The following is a 26,768-nucleotide window of genomic DNA, read 5'->3' on the forward strand; positions in this document are numbered from 1 at the left end:
CTTACCTCTGAATTAATTACTTTAATCAGGAAGAAAATGTGATAAACGGTCTTAGTTAACACAGAAAGTTGTCGACATCTCTCTAGATAAACTTGAATAGAAGGCTCTACCCTTTGCTGCAGCTTACTCCAGAAAAGAGTCAGTTCCCTAGAACAAGAGAACAATATTTCAGGGCCAGCAAGGCAACCACTAATCTGATCACAAGAAATACGAGGTTGAGAACAATTTCTATTTTGTCTTTGGGAAAGGAAAAACCCAATTTTTTTCACACCTTATTTTACAGAGAAAAGTTTTTATTCACATCTCCACATTATTAGTATCTAATTTGCAAAATAATTACAATGACTCAATGCCAGAAGGACAGATCAGGGAAAAAAAAAGACCATAATTATCACAATTTATGCTACATAATTTACAGAGTCATGACATGGTCTCGAAAAAACGTCTTGCAAAGTATTTTAACTCTTCACAGACTACAAGTTCACACTTCTGAATTCATAGTTATTACTAATGGCTATAGGAGGATGGCTTTTCTCTGTGGTGGATACATTTTTCTAGAGCTGCTTTGCTTTAAGAACTGAACCTATCTGTTTAGAGAAACCAGCCCCCAAAAGCCAAGCAGTATTATGGTATCTACATTAACTTATTAGTTCATTCCCCTTTAGGTGCAAATAGGCAAGAGTGTTTAGTACCTTGTGGAATGGTGTAACCCCCAAAACTTTAGCAGAATCTGTTAAAGCAAAATCCTGCATTAGCAGATGTTCTCTTGCTGCTGCATATGCAAAGGAAGTGCACAAACAAAGCAAATCCTTCAGGAATGGTACAGGTTTGGAAGTACAACCAAACTGCTAGCAGTTGGAAATTCAGACCCTAACAGCTCGAGTATCTGCCAACAAAGACCAGTAATTTGTTCCCACATTAATAAAAGCAAGCCCTAAACAGCAAGTATCTTCATCTAGCTGATTTCAGTTCTTTGCTTTAGAGAAGTTTGTGAGAGAAATAAATACTGTGTCGTGAAATAAAGACAGATGGGAACAGTACTTATGCATTACATGTTGGCACAATGCTGACTGACTGCTTGTAGGTAACACATTCCTTATCTGTACAGTGTAAGGTTATTGTCAAGAAAAATTATTAATCAAATACTAGTATTTGTAAATACCTCATCATACATGCAGTCTGTAAATTGCCATTATGGAAGATACACTTGTCTTTTTTAAGTTTTCCAAGAGCCTTATCTCCTTCCTGTTTAGCTCATAGATTTTATCAGCTAATGAAGGTTAACTTATGGGTAAGCTATCAGCTATATCTTCCCAAAACTAATTTTTATTCCACTAGACAGAAAACAGTATTCAAACTCACCAGGCACAGTACATCTCTCCTTGCTGCAGCTGGCGAGATAAAAATGCTGCACATAAAATTAGAGCACTTTTTTCATCTCCATCAGATTCTAGGTTACAGATCATTTCTAGAGCATCTTTGCAATCTACTTCTGCAATCTAGAGAGAAGGAAAGAACACAAGACCAAGACTAAGGAAGTGGTTTCGTTTTCAGACATAGTAATCTAATCCTTACAAAGTAAGGATTATTAGTAATCTAACACTTGCAGAAAGACAGGAATTTAGAACTTATCAAATATTTAACTCTATCAGATAGAAAGAAGCTCGAAAGCAAATCAGTGCATTTTTAGTGTCAAAATTGATTATGCTACCAAAAAGCATGTTTTATTAAAGTGAATATAAGCTTGTTTCTCAGGCATAAGGCTGATTTATATTGACTGTCCCAGTCACTGAAAAATTAATGTACATTATTCATATGTATTATTTACATATGGTAATTGTAATATGCAGATTTACAACTTTGAACTGCAGCCTAACACAAAAACACTAACCCAGTTTATTAGCCACTGATGTCACTACTGCTTTAATTCAATAGCAGAATAACTAATGAATCTGAAGCTTCCAGATTCACGTTCCGTTATTTTTTTTAAAATAAAAAAAGGAAATCTGTACAGTAAGAAGGAGACCAACTGACTGCTTTTCTAGAAGAACACTGCAGTCTCTGAAGCCTATTTGTTCAAGCAACAATGGAAGCACCAAGTTTTGCAGCAAAACAAAGGAAAAACCAGTCACCCAGTAGTACTAGACACTTGCATCAGTACTGAATCAGCACACTTCTTACAACAGCTATCACCTAATTTAGTCTCAGCAGACTGATTTGATTACATCTATTGGTGCATCTGGCAGGACACGCTGGTATCTATTCTTTGACACTGGCAGCTGAACAACCTGACCACTGGAACAGCACTGCTGGAAGTCTCTCTTGAGAAATCACAAGAGCACCCAAAGCAAGAAAAAGAAATGCCCAAACTTCAGACAAAGTGGCAGCACAGCTTGGGTCAGCACCATGGTATCCAGGTATTTGGTTCAGCAATCAAACAAGTTTTAAAAACTACAGCAAGTTATTTTTACATCTAAATTGACACTTTGTCAATATACTAGTAACACTTAATTGAACATCATTTGAGGTTTTACAACCTTTAAGTTGTATTTGAAAGAAAAATACATTTGTCAAGACCTCAGAGAGGATGGATTAATGTAAGTGTCATACCAGTTTTGGCTGAAGATCTCCTTTGACCAGTGCCCCATCTCAGAGAGGGACCAAGAGTTAAAAGCTCAGGCAAGAGTATGGAAAATTGAACTTACAATAAAGGCATTTTTATTTTTAATTTTGAAAAAATATTTTTCCAAGTTCTCAGAGCTCCTAAGGGACCTAGCTTCCAGCAAAGGTCTGTATAGGTACAGCTATCAAATCTGTCAGTCTAGCATTTCACTTACTGCAGATTTGAATTCTTTACCTTTTTGAAGCAAACTATTAGACTAATCCAAGCTGAAAATGAGCTCAAATCCTACTTTTCTGCCTACTGGGAATGAATATCAAAATTTCTGTACCACTAAAGACCAAGTTGTATTGCTTTACAAATTACCATTTTTTCCCCCTATTTTGTTGCTATTCTCACACTACAACGTGACTATCCTCAGTTCAGAAGTCCACCTTGACATGTTAATAGCATATCTGCCTTCTCCCAGTAATACATGAACTTTTCAGAATGGTTACTAATACTGCAAACTGTGCTGCAGCTGAAATTGGGCTCTGTGTGATAACCCAGTCTGAACTTATCTGTACATTACAGCATCCTAAGAAACATGGCTACCCCATTCCTTTTGTCCAGGGACTCATTGTTCATTCACTGATTGAGCCCATTCTGCTTTGGGAGTGTGGTAGGGCTGGGTAATGAGAGAAGCATGTTTCAGGGTCACAAATTCCAAGTTGTATTGACAGTTTTCAGCAAGCAAACACAAGATTTCACAGCCCTGTCACAGCTCCTGCTGATCTGTTCTGGAAGGACCTAGAGCAGCCAGAGCTGGGAGGACAAGACTGGTATCATCCTTCTGAGCATCAGAAGAACTTGTCCAGTGAGAAGCTGTCATCTTAAAATTTAGTCCATATCTGGAGCACAAAAAACTTTTCCAACTATCATCATTGCACAGGATTAATCCCTTTAAGATCAATTTCAACATGCTTAGTAGTTACTGACATAAAAAGATGACAGAGACAAAAAGACAGCAGACACATGCAGACAGTTAAGAAAACAGCATTTAGTTTTTCTTAAAGAAGGAAAAAGGCTTAGGCAGAACTTCGGGGTGAGGTGAGAAACAAAGATGTCACCTGAAAGAATGAAGAAATGCAAAGCTGTCATCTTTGAGTTTTGTGTTTAAATATGAAGGATTTTATTTCAAAGCTGATCAAATATCTGGTTCTCTTCAATTTTACCAGGGCATTTGCATCACAGAAGGTTACATACATCCTCTAAACTGAGATGAGAGTAGCATCTAAAGGTCCCCATTCTATTTACTACACAAAAAGCTATAGCCAAAATATTAAGAGTGGTAAAAATATTATTTTCACTTACTAACAGGATCTGAGGCAGTTTTAAAATACTTCAAGCAATATCAACCATAAAATTGGGGCAGAGCCAGAAAATGCCTACTAGTGACCTAATATTACACTTCCATTAATGTTTTAATGGAGTCATTATTAGTCAGTTTAAAAAGAACTCAAATGAAAAAACAAAACCACAAAATATTTGAGAATGTTTTTTAAAACAACCCAAAACCCCTTTCCTACACAAAGCCAGCCTATGATTAGTGATTTTATTATTAATGAAGAAATAGATCTTTTAAAGTACTTAATTTTTTACTTACTTCTTCCATTAGCTTTTCGTTTGGTGATCCTGAACAAAGACAGACCAGGTAGGTTTGCTTGAAATTGCCTTTTGCACTGATTTCTGGATGGTCAGAGCACAGTTTTGCCAGAGCAGTAGCTTGTGTTAATTGCTTTGTTTTCATGAGGTGCTTAATACGCATATCCAGCAGGATAGGGCCTTCAAACACTAAAAATTCATTCACTTCAAAGAAAAACAAGCCAAAGTATTACATACACATTTCACAGCAGGAATTAACAGATGGCATTTACTAATTAATGGTTAATCACTAAAATATATACAAATCCAAAAGGTACAAAGCACAGATGGATTAAAAGTGTCTTTGAGATGCTGTACTTATTTATTGTAAGGATAGGTGGCTACAGACCTTTTACTTATTTTCAGGTTTTAATTCATTCTAATTTTTGGCAAAAAGTTGCACACAAAACACATTTAGAAAGCATGTAAGTAATAAAGTATTTAGTTACCATTTAATTACAGTTCTGTAGATTAACAAACACAAAGCCTCTACTATCACATCCTTATTTATATGTTTGTGTTATGCCTTTGCTCATAGCTGCCTTTTAAAGACCTTGCTACAGAGGGATCAACATGACAACTGTGGAAACCTCTGCAGTCCTTTGTACTGGTGTTGAATATTTGTATTACACAGCTGTACAACACAGTCAAACACCTTTGAAAGGTTTTCAGCCAAAAAGGTTTCATACAAAAAAGAGGCCTGACTTGTGTACATTTGATTGTGTATAGTTTAAAAATCAAAGTAGAATCTTGAGCCTGTCTAAATATTTTTTTCAGCCCTCAAGTACTCTCATCACCCCTTCCTGAAAATTTTTTGGGCTTCTGCCATGCTCACAGACGCTAACACATCTTAGTTGAAACATTTGTTATAATCTTCTTGATTTACTCGCCTTGACTTTCACTTGAATCATGTCCATTCACCTAATTTATACTTTCTTGACTTTCAAAGTCCTGTTCTTGATGAAATAATTAAGCAATTTCTGCATCTGTAAAATAAATTTTCTGTCCTGTATTTGGAGTATTATTACAGCATACATGAGATTTACTGAAAGAAAAACTATAATCTTATTTCTTTGCTTCCTCCCATCCTGTCTAGTTTTTTATTCATGACCATCTTTAATTTTATCTCATGATTTTCTTTTAGCTGCTTTTACAGGATATTACTAAAAAGCCCATCTCACAATCAAAATTGGGTCAATAGTTTTCTGTATCATTTTAAGGCACAGAACTTTAGGGCAGAAAATACTGCCTTTTGCAGAAATCTGGCCTGTTAGACCCCATCATTATCTTTCATGCGTTTTCAGATTCATGGTTGAATTATCACTTCAACCAACTTGTTAGTTACTTGTTCAGGATCCTTATGCACTATTACAAATGGTCAGCCATGGCTCAATGATGTGTAAGAATATTTAGTCAAAAAAAGCTCTTTCTTCCTCCCTCCATGTTGATGAAGACATGACCAGATATTTATTCATGTAGGAACAAGTGAAAACTGAAACACACTAGCAGATAATTGGTAGATAATTTTTGTGTTTATTAAAGGACATCTGCCTTTTAAGCAGCCCAATAAATGCTCCTTTAATGTCATTACCAATGCCTTATACAAAGAGTTCATACTCTTGTCAACCCACAAATGACCCGGTGATTAAATATATTAAATAGTTTTAGCCTTGCTCTTCCTCCTACCAGGTACCAGTAATCCTTTCACCCACAGCTTTTACTGCCTTCCTGGAGTAACATAGGGACATTTTAGCTTATTTCAGTAACAAGATACAGCGAGACCTTAGATTTTAAGCTATACAGGTAACCCAAGACATCTCTCTCAGATTTATTATTGTAATTACTGCATTTAATATTTTAGAAACTGTATTCTATCTACTAGACCTCAGTAATCCCCTTCCTTTCATGTTTACTGCTTCAGCCAGTCTACCTTGCATAAGCAACAGAACATTTTCTGTTATCCTGTCAACAAGATACAGGAAGACCTCAGGGTCAAAGCTACATATTAGCTATTAAGCCTTTATTCTAATCCAAGTGATTATAATCATTATCGTTAACATCTGAATTCTCATTCAAAACACATTTCAATTATATTTGTTTTGTAACTGGACTACGTACAACATTTTAAGACAAAAACCAGTGCTGAGGTTGAATAAGCAAGTCTGTGCGGGGGAAGAGTCTTAAGCATAAGGTTTTGTTTTATTGTTGGGTTTGTTTTGTTTTTTTTAACATTTGCAAAACACATTTCATAGTGCGATGTCTACTCTAAAAGCTATTGTACACAAATTGTTAGTTTACCATAAGGAATAAAGCTTGGTAAAAATGCTTTAAGACATACTGCTATTTCAGCACAAGTCAGTTAACCTCTGCAAGCACAAAACCTGAAATATTTAGCAAGAATAATAAAGTGTACCAATGTCATGATTATTCAAAGAATTATAAGTTTTGTGCAATGCTCTACCATTCCTTAAAATTCACAAACTTACGTGTACAGAATTCATAAAACATTGCAGAACATTCAGAAAATTCATAAAATTAATGTGAGAGAAAAAAGATGAGCAGATGACATCTGACAGACTATGATCTACTAACTTTGGCAAGTATACTTGGAGATACTGGAATCTCACCTTTTAGACACAGTTTCCCCATTATTCACTTGAACCTCAGAGCTGCAGGCTCAGATCATAGTGTCAAGTGACTGCATGTCAAGTCCATAAGAACTACTATGAACTTTTATTACAGGTAATGCTTTTACCATACATAAATTAAAAGAGAAAAGATAATCTGTAGATTAGTAGCACACAAGAGCATGAATAAGCTGCAAGCACAGTTTTGTAGTAATAAGTTCTCTATGGTGGACAGTCCACATGTATGTCACGTGTTGGCTGACTGGAGGACTTGTAGAGCACAAAACAAAGAATTTTTGCCCTACTGAAAGCACTTGTAATCCCACTAACTCTACCCTTCGCCAATTCTTGGGTAGATAAGAGATTAATCTACCACAGACCTTAATTTCTTCTCAATGTCACTCTGGCCAAGGAGGATGCAGGCAGCAGGTGAATGTACATGTGGACTATCCATCTCAAAGAACTTCAGTTACCAGTCAGTAACCTCTAAGCCATCTTCAAGTGTTAGTCCACATGTGCGTTCACACTGTAAGCAACTCTGAACTGTACTCGATGCTTTCATATTTACCTGGAGCTGGGTCTCAGAATCCTTCATGCAAACAACATCCCAGCACAACTCTGCTGAATGCAGCACCAATCCTGGATGCTTCTACGATGGCATATTGTCTGGTGAAAGGGTAAAAGAAGTTCCAGGTGGCTGCTTTGAATATACCTGGGATGCAAATACTTTTTCTTTCCTATTTTTTTTGGGTTTTTTTTTGGTTTTTTTTTTTAAAGTGAGGCTGCTGATACAATTTGATTTCTGGTGGCAGATGCTCTGATTACTGAAAACAGTTCCATGCTGGCTGAATAGTGATGGCTGTATGCTTGAACCTCTTTTCAGTGAGAAATATTTCAGAAGTCTGACTACTCCATTTAAACTGATGCAAAATTCAAGAACTTATTCTTGACATCCAGGCTTAAATCTCTAAGGATAATAAGAATCAGATAAAAAAGCAGCAGCAGCCTGGTTTTTGTAGGGTTATCTCAGATCCTTTTCCTCAAAACAGTTCCTCCACTCACCCTCAATGCCAGTGAAGGAGATAAGAGAGACAGCTTTGATGGATTTCACCATCACTACAAGAATATGAGAGCCTTGAGGATGGAAAAGAAGGTCCATGCTGAGAAGCACAAGCCACACTAACAGAAACTGAAGGTTGAAGTGCAGTAGTAGAGTGTTTTACCATTGCATAGGCTATCACATAAAACAAACCACTTAAGATATACTTCCACTTTCAGGCTTTGGCACATGACAAAATTAGGCTGACCAGATTATCCAAACAGCTCCAGAAACGAATTTGTGTTGTCACAAATTCAGACTGGCTTCAATTCATTATTAAAATCAGCCCTGATCTCAACTTAAGCTATCTGGTAATTCAGGAGGAGACAGGTAAGACCAAGGATGCACTATCATTTGGAGAATTCAAGATGATCTTAACTAAGGTTTTCTTCCCTAACCAATCTATAAAGTGGAGAAACATGGAAAATTCCTCTCTCTCCAAATAAAAGCACTTCTTGCTCATCATATGCTGTCTCACGAAGAAAAAGCAGTAATGCAGCTGAATATCTGAAGTATCTGAAAGTCTGAACAGCAATATGAAAATAGCAGCCAAGTGCTAAGGCAGGTAAACCACTTACTTTCAGACTGGTCAGCTATCACAGCTAATACTGCCACCTTGAATTTTATGAGGATAAGATTATTTTTTTCTTCATAGCTAAAGCAGCTTTCCAAATTTCTTTCTGTTTTGATTCAGTGACTGTTCCCACTGTTTGAGGTTGATGGATACTGGCTGAATGGTGCTTCATGGCAAGGAATGTTACCAATGTATTCATAAAGGAACTCTGAAATATTTGAAAGGATGAGTACTTTGCTATTCTTGTAACTTGATGAGTTCATGTAACTTTGAATGATCTCAAGTCTAAGATGTCCATGATGCTACATAGACAAAAGTCTAAATCTGATTGACATTGTTTGAAGACACGAGACCGGTTTAAATGGAAAAAGAAGAAAATTTACATGAACAACCAAGTAGTTTACAGTTCCTGAGAACACTTTTAAATGTAATACCATTGAGGAAACAGAATTTCAATCAAGAAGTTGCAGACCTACTCATATAATTGTTATGGGTCCTGCTGGATAAAGGCATAGGCAAGGGACAGAAGCAAGAAAAAAACAATATATGCAGAACTGGGGGAAGGATCTCTCTTTTCAGCACAGAACTGCTCTGAGGGAGCTGAAGACTGCCTGGACATTCTTCAACTGAATGTACACTGATTCATGACAATACCAAACAGATTCAAGTAATTCAAAAGGAGATTCACTCAGGAAGTCTCTCAGATGGTAGCCATGAGTAATTTTACCAGCTCCAGATGTCCACTTAGGAGGTCCACAGATGACATCCAAAGACCCTGCTGACAAAGTTTCTGCAAATACTCTTTGGAGTCATCAGTCACGAATAAGAAAAAAATAGGAATTTGGATCCTTGATGAGCTATTCCCAAGCTGGTCTTCCATACAAAACAGACTAGCATTACAGGAACAACCAAAGCCCCAAATGATAATGCTGGGAGAGAGACAAATTTTGCCCAGAAACAACTCAAATGGGGTATCAGCATTATAGCAGTTCTCAAGAGAAGAATCTCTTATTTGATGACATCTGTTGCACAGAATTTGGTAGCTTAAGCCAGGTTTCCCAACATTTGTGGTCAGAGATGGGCTAAAAATCCAGGGCAATGCCAGCATTTGTCACTCAAGCAGGTGATGATGAGTGGCCAGAAAATATTTCCAGTATGAAAAGACCTCATATGCACACACACACAAATCTGTATCTGTACATGCTCTATGTATGCAGTTCCTGCAGCACAGTTCAAGATACATCTTAGTATTCTGTATCTTAGTAGTGTATTAATATCTTCTAGAAATGCAGTAATACCTATCAGGATCAAAGAATTAGTGACAGGCATGCTGGTCTCATCAGTGCTTCAAACATCTCAGTATTCACCCTCTGCTTTTTTTGAGCTCCTTAGTCCATAAATTCTTACAGATGTACATCAATCAGAAAACTGAGCTGTGCTCTAGGCAGTCAGAAGTAACACACTTAATGACATGCCACTCAGAGAAGTCTCCCTGACACCTTAGGAAGTGAGTCCTTCCTCATCATTTAGGTGGAACCCATGCAATCTATTCCCAAAACTAAAAGAACAAGAGAATAGAGTCCAGTTCAGATAAGCCTGCATTTGCCTGACTTACCAAAACAAATGACCTGTGCTGTATGATCACAGGAAATTAACTTTTCCCTAACACTATGTCCTGAATTTGAACAATTTTCAAATAGGGGATTTGAAAAGGGTCTTTCTCTGACATATCCCTATAATAGATGCAAACTGACCTTCTGGAAGTCAACAACAGAGGTCTTCAGGAAGAGATACCCACTGACCTAAATTTCAGCAATACCTGGTTATATTCAAGATTCTGAACAGGTTATAATTATTCTGAATAGGTCATAGTTGATAGTACCAAGACTGAAATAAAATAAAACAAAGAAAGAGGTAAAAAAAACACATTAACAAAGCTTAAGAGGATGATACTCTGAAAAGCACCTGCAGTCTTAACCAGCTGTTTCATCCCCAACAGATAAAATGTTTACAATAACCACTAGTCAAAGACCCAACTGATCAAATCTGTCAAATGGTAACACCCAGTGTAACTACTTAAATACTTGTGAATTTCCAAAATAGTGAATGGTAAAGGCAACATTATGGACAAGACCAGAATCCTGTAATCAAAGGTTACAAGTATTCCAAAGACTGCTATACTGGAGCCAAGGTTGAAGACTTATGAGTGGCAGTTGTCCACTGAAAGAGGGTAAGTGGTCGCCAGAGGAATGCTGGATTACAGACAAGAAAGCCAGTTCTCTGGGCAGTGGAGTTTTGGTATTACTAAAATATCCTTCAAAGGAACAAGAAGATTACACAAAACACTGCAGTATCAAAGAAGACGCCAATAGCTAGAAAACAGCTTTTCAGCTAAGTAACAAAAATAAGAGTATGTGGTATAACAATCTTGCCCCTGATACTACAGGGGGAAAAAAAAAACACCTCCAAACATATCCACAGGATGGCATCCCACCCCCAACCACATGGTTCATGATGGCTGAATGAATGAGAATATGGTGTAAAACTGAAAATTATGAAAGGCTAACTGACAATTTCTAGGTTGGAAACATCACCTGATCTACCAGCCTGGACCCTGAAGTTGAACAGAAAGAAGTTACACTAAGAAAATACCTTGAAACCACTGACAACTCTTCTTTTGTTCAAAAGATTACTCATCTTCATTCAAAAAGATGAAGGTACCTTCATGTGGTCCTCTCTCAGAACAGCAAAACTGCAAGATCTTATTATTTTTGAGAAAAAGAAATTTCTTCAGTGTCCCAGCATCTTCTGGTCCTCCATGCAAGTGTTCTGAGAAACTACAGCTTGGAACCAGCACCAATCAGAAAACTGCATACTAATCCAACCTATGTATCCGAAGTACAATAAATTATTTAAAGTGGCAAAATGCAGATGTTGTAGAAGAGTGTCCTGGCTTGGGCCAGGATAAAGGTGATTTTCTGTCTTGTACTTTTGCTTTCAGCTAAGTCTCTTGTAAGTAGTTGCACTTGCTGAAATTAACAGCAAGTTTCTCAGACAGTGTGTGCTTCTAGGACTGATAACACTTGATGTTTATAGCTACTGCTAGAGACTGGTGTGCAGAGCCAAGGACACTGCTCAGCTCTGAGGAAAACATAAAGAGGTCCCACCTGCATCCCTCCTTTGGGGAGGAACGGACAAGATAGATGCCAGAATTGACCAAACAGAGTATTCCATCCCATACACGTCATCCTCAGTATAAATTTGAGGCATCACGAGGGCCAAGCCAGATTTCCATCTTCAGGCTGCCTGCCCTTCCTGCCTTTCCTGCTTCCCTTCCTTCACCCTGGCACCCTGGAAGGATCCCGTCCGTTCATCTGCCTGTGGTCCTGATCCGTGCCAGCCCATATCTGTGTGTTCCTGCCTCCAGTTCCCAACTGCTGCCGACTCCAGGAGTCCAGCCTGGACTTTCCCAGGGCTGCCCTGCAGCCTCGGTGGTGACGTGAGAGTTATTGGGGGGGAGGAATGTGGTATCCATTTTCTTGTATATTTGTATATATTTAGTAATTTTTTCCTATTTATCATTACTGTTTCATTAAAGCTGTGTAGTTTAGTTTCCAGCCCGTAAGTCTCTCTCCCTTATTCTCTCTCCTTTCTTTATCAGAGAGGAGAGAGAGATTAATAGAGAGCGTCTGTTACTCGGTTTAATTGCCGGGCCTGTGTTAAACTGTGACAAAGAGTAAGCACAACTTTTGTTAAATAAATAAATACAACCACCCTCCACATTATACATTCTGAACTTACCTGATGAATTATGATAATATGAATAAAGGAGATCTAATTACTTTCCTGAAGGCATTAAAGAAGTCCCTCAGAACCCCTAAGATACTTAGTAGTAAAAGTGGTAGTAAAAAGAAGATATTTACATGGATTCATTATCAGTTAAAAAAAAAGAGGAAAAAACAAAATGAACTCTCAGTGGGTTCCCTGAGGATCTGTACCAGGACCTCTGCTGTCCAGCATTTTTATAAATATTTGGAAAAGGAGGGTAGAGAACAAGGTGACAAAACATGCTGATAAAAGCAGTGTAGTAAAAACATTCCAACTGTAAAAGGCTGAAGTGGGCTACACTCTGTAACACACTATAACAAAATTAAAATATTAAACTCCAAAGTGATTTTCATGGTGAAAAAATGCAGTTCTAACTGTACATATAAAAAATAGGCTGTGTGTTAGGGGGAAATCCTAATGCTGAAATACCTACACGCTTCAAGAGGGAAATCAGGACTAAACCAGATAGTTTTAAGAAAACACTAGTTCAATGCTCAGACAAGGATAAAGTCTACCACTAGGAAATATTACTAAAGGTTTGCAGAATGAAGTGGAAAATCAGTACATCTGCATGATCACTTCTGAATAAGTATTTAGTCTTCCATATAAGTAATAGGCCAATAAATCTAGAAGATGGTATGGAATAAAGACAATACAAAAGGAGGAAGATAGGATATAACAGCAGTCTAACGAATAATGTCTTACTGAAAAGATGCACACATCTAAAGATGCAAGGATAGTTTACTTTTTAATAGTGAATACCACATGAAGTAAGCAGGCAGCAGGCTAAAAAGAGTCAGACAGTAAAAGGAACTACTTTACTTGATGTGAAAATTCCACAACTCTGTCACAGATGCTTGGGAGGGTTCATATGGATTCTAAAACCAATTAGACAAAGACTCAAAAAAAATCAGCTACAACCTATTAACACAAGGATACCACTTCTGAACTGCAAACCATTAACAATGGGAAAAAAATACATCAGGAAAATATATCTGTATGCCTTTGCTGATCATGTACTCTTCCACATGCAACTGCTGTTAGCCTTCTCAGAACCCTGGTCTAAATGAATCTTCAGTAATGCCCCTCTTTGCATTTCGTAACTGAGTAAGTGTCATACTCGTTTGAAAAAAAAAAGTATTCTTTATTTTTTGTTTTATGTCAAATTAATTTCATCTACCAGTGATGAAATCTACAGGCCATTTCACAACGGGGTAATCTCCATTCACACAGCTTATAAAGAAAACAGCACAAAATCTGCTGCTATGATTAAATTTTATGCAAAATACGACCATTAAATTATTTCCATATTCCTAGGAACAGTGTCTTAATAATTCAGATAATTCTACAAGTCTGTTTATTTGTATAGCTTATGAATTATCACATAAACTACATTCAACAAAATCACAGAATAAAATACTTCCATATATCTTCATAATATTTCACTATATTATAAAAAATTAAGTATATTTTACCCCAAACGTTGTTTTAAATTTTACCTTTATCTGGATCCAACTGTTCCTGGGAAAGAATACTACACAACACTGGGTTCTTCCACACTCCTTTCTCTTTTGTAAGCGTAGTTAAAATATGAAGCTCCCGGCTGCCATTTTCCATCAGGTTTTTATGAGCTGCCTGGAGGATGCATTTTACAAAACAAAGTATTGTTAAGAAAAAACTAGGAGTGTGTGTTTTATATTCCTTTATGCTTTATGTCAAAAACCACCAAACCTTACCAGACAAAGACTTAAAAGTATAAAAAAACCCCATATTCATTCTATATAGAGCCACAGATTCACAGAATGGGAGGGCTTGGAAGGGAGCTCTAGAGATCAAGTACAACTCCCCTGCCAGGGCAGGAACACCTAAAGCTGGCTTTATTTCTGTCTTTGTCAAGCAGAGGATTTAAGCAGAGAAACAAAGAGACTGAGAGCCTCAAACTTTCCTTGAGATTTATTAAAAAGGCTCCATCTTCAGTTTCTATAACTAGATTCTGAAATAGGCTTCCCCTTTAAATAGGTGAGCAAATCTTCTCTTCCACATACTGTCCTGGAACCAGCTGCTCAAACTCTGATTTTTTTCAGACTCCTCAGCAGATCAATTTTTATGCACTGGAGACGCTGAAAAGTATTTTTCTAAAGGTAAAAGATTTAAGCTGTAAGGCATCACTGCATGGCTCTGTGTGACTATGATGAAGGCAAGCTGGAGTTTTAAAATCCACTAAAATGATTTCTACTGCATTTAGATACCAGGGTAGATTCTGTAAAGAGATACGCTTGGGAGCAAATTAAATACCTTGAAAAATCCATGACTTGAATACCAATGTGCAACTAACACTGGTTCTAAAAAACAAGAAGGCCTCATCTCTATCTTACTTTTAACTTGTTCATCTGCTCTAAAGGGTACTGAAACCTCCCTGCACAAAACACACCTCTTCAGAACTGATTTATATCAGGCATTTGCTAGTCAAAATTCACTCTCAACTCTAAAAGAGTTCTTACATCTTCTTACATTATTTAGGCTGAGAATCCTGGGATAACTGTTTTTCTTCCTTTTCCTTAACCCTCACTTTTGTTTTTTTCTCCAAACTGTAGGCAGGACCTCCCATTAAATATTTCTGATAAATACTGAGTAACAGAACTTGTTTCAACACCCTCCTTTAAAGCAAAGCTCTCATACTTAACCTGCTGGTGCCCTTTGGGAGATCTAACAGTCCTGCAGTAGTGATAAATCTTTCACTCGTAATAAATCCCAAGTGTACAACTATAAATTGTACAGAATGTCTTACATTATATTATTTCATTTCTGACAGTGTTAATAGACAAATACCTTTTAGAACATGAGCTTTCTTTCAAGTATCTAAACATTTTTTTCTGCAGACAAGTGATATGGCTGACAGCAATTACTACAGAGTATGTAGAATTTCTAGCTGAAGGGCTTGATCTTTATCAGCCACCAGGAAACAAGTCTACATACATGCTCTATAGTTAATATTCCTGCATTTTCAAACCATTCTTAAAAGCTACTGAATCTTCATTTCATGAAACAAACTCACCTGTACAAAAGCCTGGAATTCTTTCCATTTATTTTCAGGTAAATCAAGAGGCAGACACAGCAGAAGTTCAATACAGCTTCTGGAAGGCAAATAGGAATATTATTTGACAGAATTCTGGCTTTTAAAATATATAAACTACAAGGCTTAGTTGTACTATCCAAGCAGTTATTTGTTTGAAATACCAAGGCCATAAAAGTCTGGTTTGTTTGCACATCTAAAGAAAAGATAGTCAGGAACACACTTGCAGAATCTATAAAAGCAAACTCTACAAAACCCACTAATAACTTAAAAAAAAAAATAATTGAAATGTGTGTGTAAATTTATGCACTTTCAGAGTGCATGCAGACCAATAGTAGTAATGTGTTTCAAGCCAGGAATGCTGGCTTGTCCTACATCAGAGAAGTCCTTCTCAGAACTGCTCTATTTCCAACCAGGGATCCTCTCTCACACATCCAGCATCATCATGAGGAAGGAAGGTGCTTCCCAACCTATTTAGAATTTCTATTAATTGTGAACTAGATTGGGAAAACATTTAGACAGTGAAAAGTGAATACCATATAGGTTAGTTTTAGTAGCTGAAAAACATACTCACAGTGCTAAACGTTCAAGCACAAAGGCTACATTTTCACACTCAGAGGTAAGATAAGGTCGTGCTTTAACATAACTTCGGATAGCCACTGTATACACCTCTAACAGGGGCAGAGGGTCTTCTGATGTTTTCCACTTTTCTGCATATTCCAGCAAAGTCTGTTTAGGAAGAGGAACAAATAACCCCAAAATTGAGGAATAAATTTAACTTTTTAGTTGTATACTCATCAGCATGCTACCCTTCTTAATGATTCATTCTATCTCCTGTGATACGAATTAATATGTGTTCTCAAAACATTACTTTCTTCCTAAAGTTTACTGGTTCATTAACAACTGGAACTTAAATGTTCACACAAAAATCATCTTCTTAACATATAAAAATGTTATGACAGATACCTCCCCCCCAACTATATCCCCACAAAATTCAGCTTACATTCATATTATCCAAATAAAAAAGCCTGAAGAGCATATCTGGGAACATGACATACTTACGGGACTGAAAATTGATTTTTGAGACATTCACCTCTACAGTTCAGTTTCTAAAGCAAGTTAAAATAAAGGCTAATGCTTTCAAATTAACTTCTCTACTTCCAGGAACAGTTTCACATTTCCTCTCTCTTGCCACCATGCAAACACAGGTATTTTCAGGAAATCACTTTTTACATGATCCAAAAAAGCACCACAGATCTCTTCACATGGCAGAGAAATCAAGGAAGAGTAAAATACAGCAGAACCATGGAAGAAACAACAAAGGAGGACAGGATAAACAAGCTGCTAACAATCTTAGCAAACATCTACTTCATTTGGCAATTGCAATCAATGCATTAAAATAATCAGTTCAGAAGAAGGAGTCAGCTTCAAAGAATCTTGAAAGAAACATCAGTAGAAGGTCTCCTGCCCAAATACTCACATAACCAGATGTGCTGTGATTTCATTTATTGATTTGTAGTACATAACATGTTCAAGTGGTAAAGCAGCAAAGCTGAATAAAAAACAGCCCATGAAAGAACACTTTAGAACCTGCACTCTGAGTCTTGAAATGATGTTTTGGATGGATAATACAGTGTAGTACTAGAGAAAATGAAAAATTAGAAGCATACTCGTACAATCAATTTTCCTCATGGAACAAACTTAAGTGCTCAGGTTTGACTTTTTTTGAGAAAACAACACACGACTGCTTTTTCCTAAATAAATATTACAGCTTAACCAATTTTATACCTCCGTAAAGGGAAAATGTGAAACAAATTGCTGGTGGCATTGAATAAAAGATGGACAAACATTCAGGGAAACTAACTGTTCATACAGATCCTTGAATATACTGGGAAAATTAGCCTTAGCTTGGAATCCTACCTAGTTCAAACAAGGAGTCAGCTTCATAATCAGAGATGAACAGTTGCCATCACAAATTACTTTCCTTTTTTTGATGAGCTTGAAACAACAGGTTTCTCATTTTAGACTAAACATATATATTAAAAAACAAACAACAAAACCAAACAAAAAACCCAAAAAACAAACAAACAAAAAAAAAACCCCACAAAAATACTCACAACAAACCAAAAGACACAAGTGGTATCAGACCAATGGAGTAATAGGCTGCATAAAATAGCATTCAGTTTTATTGAGTTAATTGTCCAAACTTGGTAGAGCTGGCCTGGCCATAATAAATCTGCCAAGTATCTTCTGCCAATAAGATAAGTTTATATTAAGGAAGATTAATAGAAGCTTTTGCAAGTGAAGGCTATTTCAAAGTTAGCTACCTAGCGAGGACATTGTATCTTGAAAGTCTCAAAGCTGAGCAGAAGAGGGAAGAAGAAATCAGGGAGAGGAAACTATGCAATTGGTGATCTGAGAAGTGTGACTGAAGACTCATTCAGAGGACTGTCAGCACCTGTTGCAAAGACAACAACACCTAGAATCTAAAGATGGCACTAACAGCCTCTGTAGAGAGACACTGATTTATAAAGCAAGCCATGACAAGTGACCATGGAGAACTGTTACCAACCAGATCACAAGATCTCCTTTTACATGGGGCAGGAAAGAGAGACCTTACAGGTAGTCAGCGTGCTAAAAAACCTCCAGCTGGGCAGTATCACCATCCAATCTACAGAAGGGAGGATGTGAAGACCATTGGTCTATTATGATGGAACCTAGCTGGAATTCACTGAGATAATTATACTTTACAGAAATACCATGTAGTCATTACTACCAGAAAATTGGGTTGGGAAAGAACTACAAAAGCACTTCCAGAATCTATGAAAGCCCAACCAACACTACTCCAAATCCATGTCCAGATTAATAAGGACAAATTGAAGCAAATAACATTTTGAAAATTTAAAGTTTGAAGTTTAGTAGTAGTTACCTAAACAAAAGTAGACATAATCAACACATTAGCAAATTCTCAGAATCCACCACCTAGTAAAAAATATTTGGTATGCTGGTGAACTGTTACTACCAATGCTGTCCTTTAAAAGTGGCATGTACACACTGCATAAAGCAAGCAAAGTTTGTAATGTAACATAGTGCCACTAGCTTCAGCATTAAATAATGCTATTTTTATCTTGTATATATAGATCAGCCACTTCCAAGACATGACATGAACTATATTAAGCACTTACGCCCACCACGCCCTTAAAAAGTATTCATCAGAATGACAGATTTCCTTCTCTGGATCTCCCTGGACTAAACAGCACTGCCACTGGACAAGGAAAATCAAATTCATTCTGCTTTGCTTAATGAATCACTGTTGTGCTCTGCTTGCAACCATAAAAAGAAAGAATTTTACCCCCAGCCCTGGGCCTCATTAAGTTATTTATCTCCCTAGTCAAGACATGCTTGTTAATCAAGCCAAGTACTGTATTCAGACCACAGCAGCAAAGTTTTCCTCTTCTGTGAGACTGAAACTGCATTTTATTTCAGCAGCAGCTTACAGAGTCAAGTATGTTCAAAAAATGAAATTATATTGATTTGTACAGTTAAAATCAGTAAGTATTATATCTGTGATTTATATTGTGGAAAATATTTAGCATTGGGTAACACTCATGCGATATGTTTTATGTTTATTCTTTTTCAGAACTCTTATGTGAATGCTGCAGCAATGCCCCTGCTGGAAGATACTTTTCTACTTCTCAAAGTTATACTGAGCAATCAACATCTTTTTTTTTTTTTGTCCTGATCTTACCTCTAGCATGTCTTTGTTCTGGATCAACTTATGGTATATCTTCTTACCTTTGGTCCCTTTAATCCTAGGTATCCAACTCTAAACCAGACCATAGTAGTCAATGGAACCTGATTTGACTGAAGTAGTCATGGTGTAAGGCTCATTAGGGGCATACAGCATCTGTCTGCACCCAAGAGGGCCAATGGCATCCTGGCTTGTATTAGAAACACTGTGGCCAGCAGGAATAGGGAGGTGACTGCCCCCTGCACTGGGCATTGGTGAGACTGCACCTTGAATATTGCATTCAATTCTGGGCACCTCGCTATAGGAAGGACACAGAAGTGTTGGAGCGTGTCCAGAAAAGAGCAACGAGGCTCATAAAGGGCCTATAGCACAAGTCCTGTGGGGAGTGGCTGAGGGAGCTGGGGCTGTTTAGTCTGGGAGGCTGAGAAGAGACTTTATAGCTCTCTTCAGGCACCTTGAAGGGAGGTTGGGAGAGGAGAGAGACAGCCTCTTCTCCTTTGTGAACTGTCACAAGCCCAGAGAAAACAGATGCAGGCTATGTTAGGGAAGGTTTAGGCTGGATATTAGAAAACGTATTTTCACTGAGAGGGCTGTCAAACATTGGAATAGTCTGCCCAGGGCAGTGGTGGATTCACCATCCCTAGAGGTATTTCAGCAGCATGTGGATCTGGTCCTCAGGGAGTTCAGTGGTGAGCTTACAGTGTTGGTCCAAGGTTGGACTGGATGATCTTGAAGGTCTCTTCCAACCAAAGACATTCTGTGATTCTCTGCCTTCAGTAAACACATATGTAATTCACATATGTGCAAATACATACACATATTAAGACAAAACTCTTTTCAGTTACATTTTTTTTTGCTTTGGGACTATGATAATTTTGTTGTTCTCAAACCCATTTTTTGTTACATGAAAAAAAAAAATCTGGACAAATAGGCTACATAACCAAAGGGGGTTACAAGTAAATTTAGGAAATGAACATATCACAGACGGAGGCCACAAGGTATGTTGTCTGTCAAGTATTTCTGTAACAACTCAAAAAAAAAAAAAGAAAAAAAAATCGACTTGAGTCTGTAAGAAAACTACTCCTTTTCTAAATTCAATTGCTCTGAAAAACCAAAGATAAGCACGCTGGCTAACATACGTGGTGAATATTTTTGGTTAGCATATCGTATGATTAAAGTTCAAAACTCAGCTTTGTGGCATTTGAAAATTTTATATAGCAAAATGTATACTGCATGCTGTATAGGTTGTTCAGCAGTACTGAAATAAGCCAAACCAAATGGAATATTTTATGTAATTTGAAAAAATGTATACTTCTGTGGTTGATGGAGATGATATGAGATATTAACTGATTGTGAGGATAGTAAGAACAAAGCATTTATAATAGCATGAGAAAATTTACATGTTTCAACTTTTTTATGGACTCTGATCATGTTTGGTATGTTCTGGAGTCATGGTACTTCAGTATGCATGGGAATTATTGCCAAACTGTCCTATGAATGCAAAACAAACCATCATGCTTCAAGGCAGAGTAGCTACACCAATGCTTCTTCCTCAGAAAAGAGTGTTGTGTTCCCTCTCAGTGGCAGAAAGATTATTTAAATCCCAACAACAAAAAAAAAAAAAAACCCAGAGATTTTCCACATTTGTTGTGCATGTGAACCCACAGACAGCAACAAAGGAATATGACAAACACCTATACTCTTAAAAAGCCAAGCCCATCAAACCCACACATTATTTAAAAAGCTACGAATATTAATTATAAAAGTAATTATCAAGGATAGGGTGATACCCTAAGGTGTTCATTGACACCTTCCCCCCCCCCCTTTTTTTTTTTTAAAGTTTTAATGTTGTCTTTATTTCCACCCAAACACAGTTAAATACTGAGTCTCAATGAACCACTTCAGCCAAGCTTACAACCTTTCACTTCTAACTTCCCAGAATCAAAACCCATCTGTAATTTCAAAATAAAAAACCCTGACATTTTCCCACCTGTCAATGTGACCAGCAAGTAGTCTGGTACAGAACTAGAGCTTCCAGCTTTAATAAGTACTAGCACCAAATGGCACACAACCTGCCCTTCTCCACAAAACACCAGTTCTGACAAAGACCCTTGAGGCAGTAAGGTGGATTCAATGACCTCATCACCCCTCTCTTGGTAGGAGAGTCATGATGATTCCAAACAGAAAACCTGAGAAGTAGGTGGAAGCAGCAGCACAGTATAGAGATCATGTAAATCAGTAGTTATGGTTTCTTGCATAAGCACACATCATGTCTTTACTGCTTACAGTTTCTAACAACTCTGAGGAAAAAGAGTCAAAACCAAAATCATTGTAAGCTCCCACAACAGACCAAGATGCAAAGGGTAAACATGACACCAACTCACTGCCTTTTTGTTCCGTCTCCTCCAATTTAAGGGTCTGGCAACATCTTCATTGTTTTACTGTTCCCCATGCAACTCCATGGTGGAAGTAACAGCTGTTCACAGATTTACACAGACTCAAGAAGGAACAGTTTTTTCATTTTTTCTGCAGTGCAAGATCCTAATGTGCCTTGAAGCACAAAGACTGGAAGTCAAGTTATCCAGAACTTCCAACAAGGAAATAGCAACTCCCATGGGTTGCTGTAGTCCAAAATACTAAATTACATCTCAAGTATTGAAAGATCACACTCCCATAGAGTGTAGTGTGTTCTTTCTTGACAGTTTAAAGAAGTTGTGTTTCTGTGCTTACTACTAACTTCACTTGTAGGGTGCACAGCCATTTTCCTAATCCTTGTCCTTTATCATCTTTTAACAAACTTCTATAAAGTAAGAGCTATCAGGATTTTGAGAGATCCATGACCAGAACTAATCCTTAACCAGCACGAAGCAATTGTTAAATTACTGTCAGCTGAAATATGTTCCATGTGTAGTCTCAAGTATTTGTGAACCAAAGACAGCAGAATTATTTCTTTTCAGGAAAATGTTGTATTTAGACTCTTAAACTACTGCATGAATTCAGTAGGACAACATGAGCAGATCTACCCAATTTCTTCTTTGAACAACACTAACACAAGTGCTGACTTTCATTATAACTGTTTTGAAGGACATGTGCATTGTTTATATGCTCTTTAATTTTATCTCCTATATGCTAATAATTGTAAAACATTCAACTCAGAAGCACTTTGTTTAATGTACTTTTTGAAATGAGCTACCAGAATTTCCTCTAGAGCATTATAAAAACTAAAAACTAGCAAAAGATGTTTCATATACATTCAATTCCTGATTTACAAACTGATTGTAACTAGTAATTAAACTACCAAGAATTTCACAGGTCATAAGACTAAAATTGTCTTCTTTGCTTTCTGAAGAGTCTTCAGAGTTGATTTTCTAATTCACTATTCTTTGGTAACCTCAGTATGTTACTAAGCAGCTCAGCTGTAGATAAATGTCACTTGCTTATTTTCTTGCAGAAACTGCACCCTATCTGGAGCAACTCGCTCAGAAAAGATTTGCAAAGCAACAAGAGTAGATATAAGACACAAAGATTTATGCTCCCTGCCCTAGGCAGGCTCCTTCTCTAGTTCTGTACAGTCTGTACCTGCTTTATTTTTCAATCTTCAAATCAATCTTGTAAGAATACTATTACATTCAAACAGTTCTCATAAATTTGCATTATTCTTGATTCATAGAGACAATACATAAAAATTGATCTATTTTCTTTCCACCCTAGAAAGTTATAACCCAGGGGACAGAAATGTAGAAGAACAGAAAGAAATATATCCATGATTTTTTTTTCTGTATTTGAATGTCTAAAATTTGTTTAAGACTTTGAATTTACTAGACTGCTACAGGAAAAATCTCAATTAATTACTCTTGCCAATAGCTCAAAACTATTACCTGCCAAAATCTTTATTTTTCCTTTTCTAAAAAATACATGAAAAGATATTTCTCTTCAAAAGCCTGCTTCTCTTTTCAGATGCTTAGAAAAATCAGAAATTTCTCATACTTTCACTTGGAATGCTAGAAATACAGAGATCACACAGAACTAAGTTAATGGCCAGCCAGTATTCCCAGAGACAGAGATTGGTTTTTTACCTGAATAATCTTACTGTGGCAATATTATCTGACTGTGTCAAGGAGAGTGAGATATGCAAATTGGTATGATGTAAATAGATGCTTTTTGGAAACAGTTATCTTCTATATTAGATCTTATTATAAACTCGGAACCATTGCCAGACATTGTCTTTTAAAAACATACAACAGAAGTGAAGGGGAGTAGAATTTGTAGTATCATGTTCTGTTTCCTTCATTCAAACTGGGGAAATACAAAGCTGCATGTATTTATTTCCTTCAGGACACCAAATATACTGTCTGTGGTCAGCTAACAAACAGAGCAAGAACTTTAATAACTTGACCTTTAAAAGCTCTGTGATTCTATCTGCTTGCAATTATTTCAACCTTCACTTCCTCAAATGTCTTCAGATGAGCAAGAACCACCTTTCAAACACATACAACTGTATTTCAAGAATGCAGTGCACAATTATAATCTAAGATACTTCCTGCTTGTTAGTGCTCAAGTTACTAAAGAATGCAATGATGAGACAGACACTGCAGCTCTAAGGATATGAAAATGCTTATCCTGGTTTTTGAGAATCCCCCTCTGCTAAATGATTGCTGCTGCATGTGAAAAACACTGACAATACAGCCATACTGACCTGTGAAGAAAACAGAGAGGTGATGTATCCCATTTTTTTTTTTTCTGAGAGCACAATCCTCTCATCTGCATTACAAAATTGAACTGTATTCCTGAAAGAAAGCTGTAAGACTTACCAAATTTCAGTGGAAATTAAAATGGAAAAGTTTCCCACTGTGTATCCCTGAATCAGTACCTTACACATTTCCTCATTCTTGAACTGCCATCTTTCCACTCTTGACACTTCAGAAGTACTTTTACTGAAGCTCAGACAAGTGAGATTTACTATATCTCTTGTAAAAAGTATTTTTCCCCTTGCAGATAACCACTAACTGAACATAAGTCTCACTAGTAGGCCTACACCATTTCTCTCTGCTGTATTCCTTCTCTAGTAAAGGAGCTGCCTACTCTTTAGTTACAAAAATATCCCATTTATTAAGATTAAAGAACCTCCCCAGTACTAACTTCAATGGTCTATAATCTTAAGTCATTTTCCACTTCCAAAACTAAAACCTGTCTGTTTCTCCCTGACAAAGGATTTTCTGTGAACATGCTTCACATTGTTGATCTCCAGGTACCATAGCTGTAACAAATTGCTTACATTTAACTATTATTCAAAAGATAACATTTGGAACTGCTGTTAACTTTCCTTTCCCAGGGGAGTTAAGACTACCATAAAATATTTGTTAAACCAGTACATTTCTTGCAGTATCCACGGTTCTGCAAGAGGTATTGCTCATCAGAAGATGTAGAACATACACACAGATGCAACTCTCTGCCCACACTAGGGAAGTCTCCAGAAGTTACATATAAATACTAAATATGCTCACTGAAAGCTCTTGCATTCTGGACCACTACCTTAAAGGAGAGATAGAGATGTCTCAGATGTATGGCACTGCAAGACAGAACTGTGCACAGGCCCAGTTCCTGCAGACATACCACAGTAAGGGTATGCACACATCCTGATAGTAAGGGCACCAAAGTACTTTTTAAATGTCAGTATAACTTTGGCAGCTAGGCCATCAGGTATAGAAACTTCAAAAAACAGTTCATTAACATATAGGTGTCTAAGGTTCCTTGAAGATATCAGAGGTAAATTTCTCTAAAAAAAAAAAAAATACATTGGTGCTTTTTAATACTAAGAGGTTCTCTAGTGAAACATCTACAGGAGACATATAGAAGGAAAAAGTATTTCACAGATCAGTGAGTTAGGCTATTTCAAACTGTGATATGAAAATAAAGCTATTTTACATACACCAATTCCCCAGATCAGGGATGGAACAATATGGTGAGAAATAAAACACCTTTATCAAAGGAGTCAAAAACTGTTGAATGCCCATCATATAAAATACTTTTCAAGGAATAAATAAATCAGGATGAAATGCTCTCTATTCTTTTGGATAGGCAAGAAGAAATTTCTCCATTTGCATGTAGAGGTGACAAGCCCCTTAACATGGGTACTGCAGATTAATGAAGTGCTACAAATTGCAAGACAGCTCAGTTCATGGCAAGTCCCCTGAACTGTAAGATGAAACACAATAAACTTAGTGACTTAATCTGCATTCTCCATGAAGCAGCTAAGTATATATTCATGATGTCTTCCCACTTAACAACAGGGGAATAAAAAGGTTCGTTGTGTGGTTTGGGGTTTTTTGTTTGTTTGTTTTTGTGGGGTTGTTGTTTGTGTTTTGTTTGTTTGGGTTTTGGTTTGGTTTTTTTTGTTGTTGTTTTTTGGCTTATTTTTTTTCTGGGGAACACAAGTAATATGCTGACTCTCGGGCTGGAGCTAGACCTTCATCTCATACAAATGAAACCCATTTCTGAGGGCTGTGTTTTTCAGAGTAAAAGCCTGTGAGCCTGATGCAATCTCACTGGAAGCTGTGACCATTAAAGAACTGCAAATGTGATGAAAATAGCATTCTTCAAATTCCTGGAAAGCTGGTAACAGTCCACTTTTAAGGTGCAATTTATAATTTATAGTAGTTTACAAGCTAAGCTGGACTTCTGGCCTCAACTTAGCTGTTCAGCTCCAGCCCTGTGCCAATATCATTACAGAATCAAGTGCAGTCAGTCAATGGAACCAAACTGGTGTGAATCATCTCTGCCCCAAGAACCCACTGTAAATTGGAATATGAGTAGGGTGATAGTAGGCACAACTGATGAGCAAAAGGAGATACACTGGGGAGCCATATCCTTAAAGCCTCACAGCATCTAAAAATAAGTTTGTTCAAGAAGCATTTCCAGACCATCAGAACTTAACACAACAACCTCGCTTGCAATGCCTTTTGTCTGCACCGTGAGGCAAATGGACTGACTGGTTGAGAATAGCTTTATAACAGGTTTTCTTTTTAATGAAGTAGTTGGAATACTAAAAATATATTAGATATCCAAATTTAGACATCTCTGGAGTCAAGAGGCTTTGGCAGCAATGCATCAGTACCAGATGACCTCTTTGTGAAGTCCCACAGCAAATTACATACAAAAGGTTTTTACCAAAACAGTTTTTACAGGTTTTGACAGTTGATAGAGCTAAAGACCACCTTTTTTTAGGATCTGCTTTCTCTCATGCCTGTTCAGCATTTTTCCATAAGATGGAGAACAAGCCTTTCATCAGTGTTACATATAAAGCAGAAGTCTTTAACTGTTGAAACTTGTTTTAAGAAAAAGGTGTTAGGTTAAGTCTCCCATGAAACACACTTTAACTGGAGGAGGCTACAGGCTACTAAGTAGTAACCAGGATGCAACCAGCATTTATGTCCAGATTGTACTACCCACCAACTAAGATGTCAATCAAATAAAATATTCAAGTAAAACTTGAATAATTCTTGAACTAGTTCTG

At 37.1% G+C, this 26,768-nt stretch overlaps 1 protein-coding gene across 4 annotated transcripts in view; it reads right to left on the bottom strand.

Moving 5' to 3' along the window:
- Positions 1-26,768, bottom strand: part of ZNF292 (zinc finger protein 292) — a 55,377-nt gene that overhangs the window by 13,527 nt on the left and 15,082 nt on the right. The window contains exons 2-7 of one of the 4 annotated variants that reach the window (XM_071741369.1): positions 16,079-16,233; positions 15,487-15,565; positions 13,931-14,066; positions 4,266-4,468; positions 1,363-1,499; positions 6-147 (exon numbers count right to left, since the gene is read on the bottom strand). In XM_071741369.1, coding sequence (XP_071597470.1) covers positions 6-147; positions 1,363-1,499; positions 4,266-4,468; positions 13,931-14,066; positions 15,487-15,565; positions 16,079-16,233 — 852 coding nt within the window. Of the gene's footprint in view, positions 1-5; positions 148-692; positions 731-1,362; positions 1,500-4,265; positions 4,469-7,498; positions 7,597-13,930; positions 14,067-15,486; positions 15,566-16,078; positions 16,234-26,768 lie in introns of those variants that run through there. The other 3 variants (XM_071741370.1, XM_071741371.1, XM_071741372.1) reach the window with 3 other exon arrangements.

Source organism: Heliangelus exortis, chromosome 3 (assembly GCF_036169615.1).
Source record: "Heliangelus exortis chromosome 3, bHelExo1.hap1, whole genome shotgun sequence".
Lineage (NCBI taxonomy): Eukaryota > Metazoa > Chordata > Aves > Apodiformes > Trochilidae > Heliangelus > Heliangelus exortis.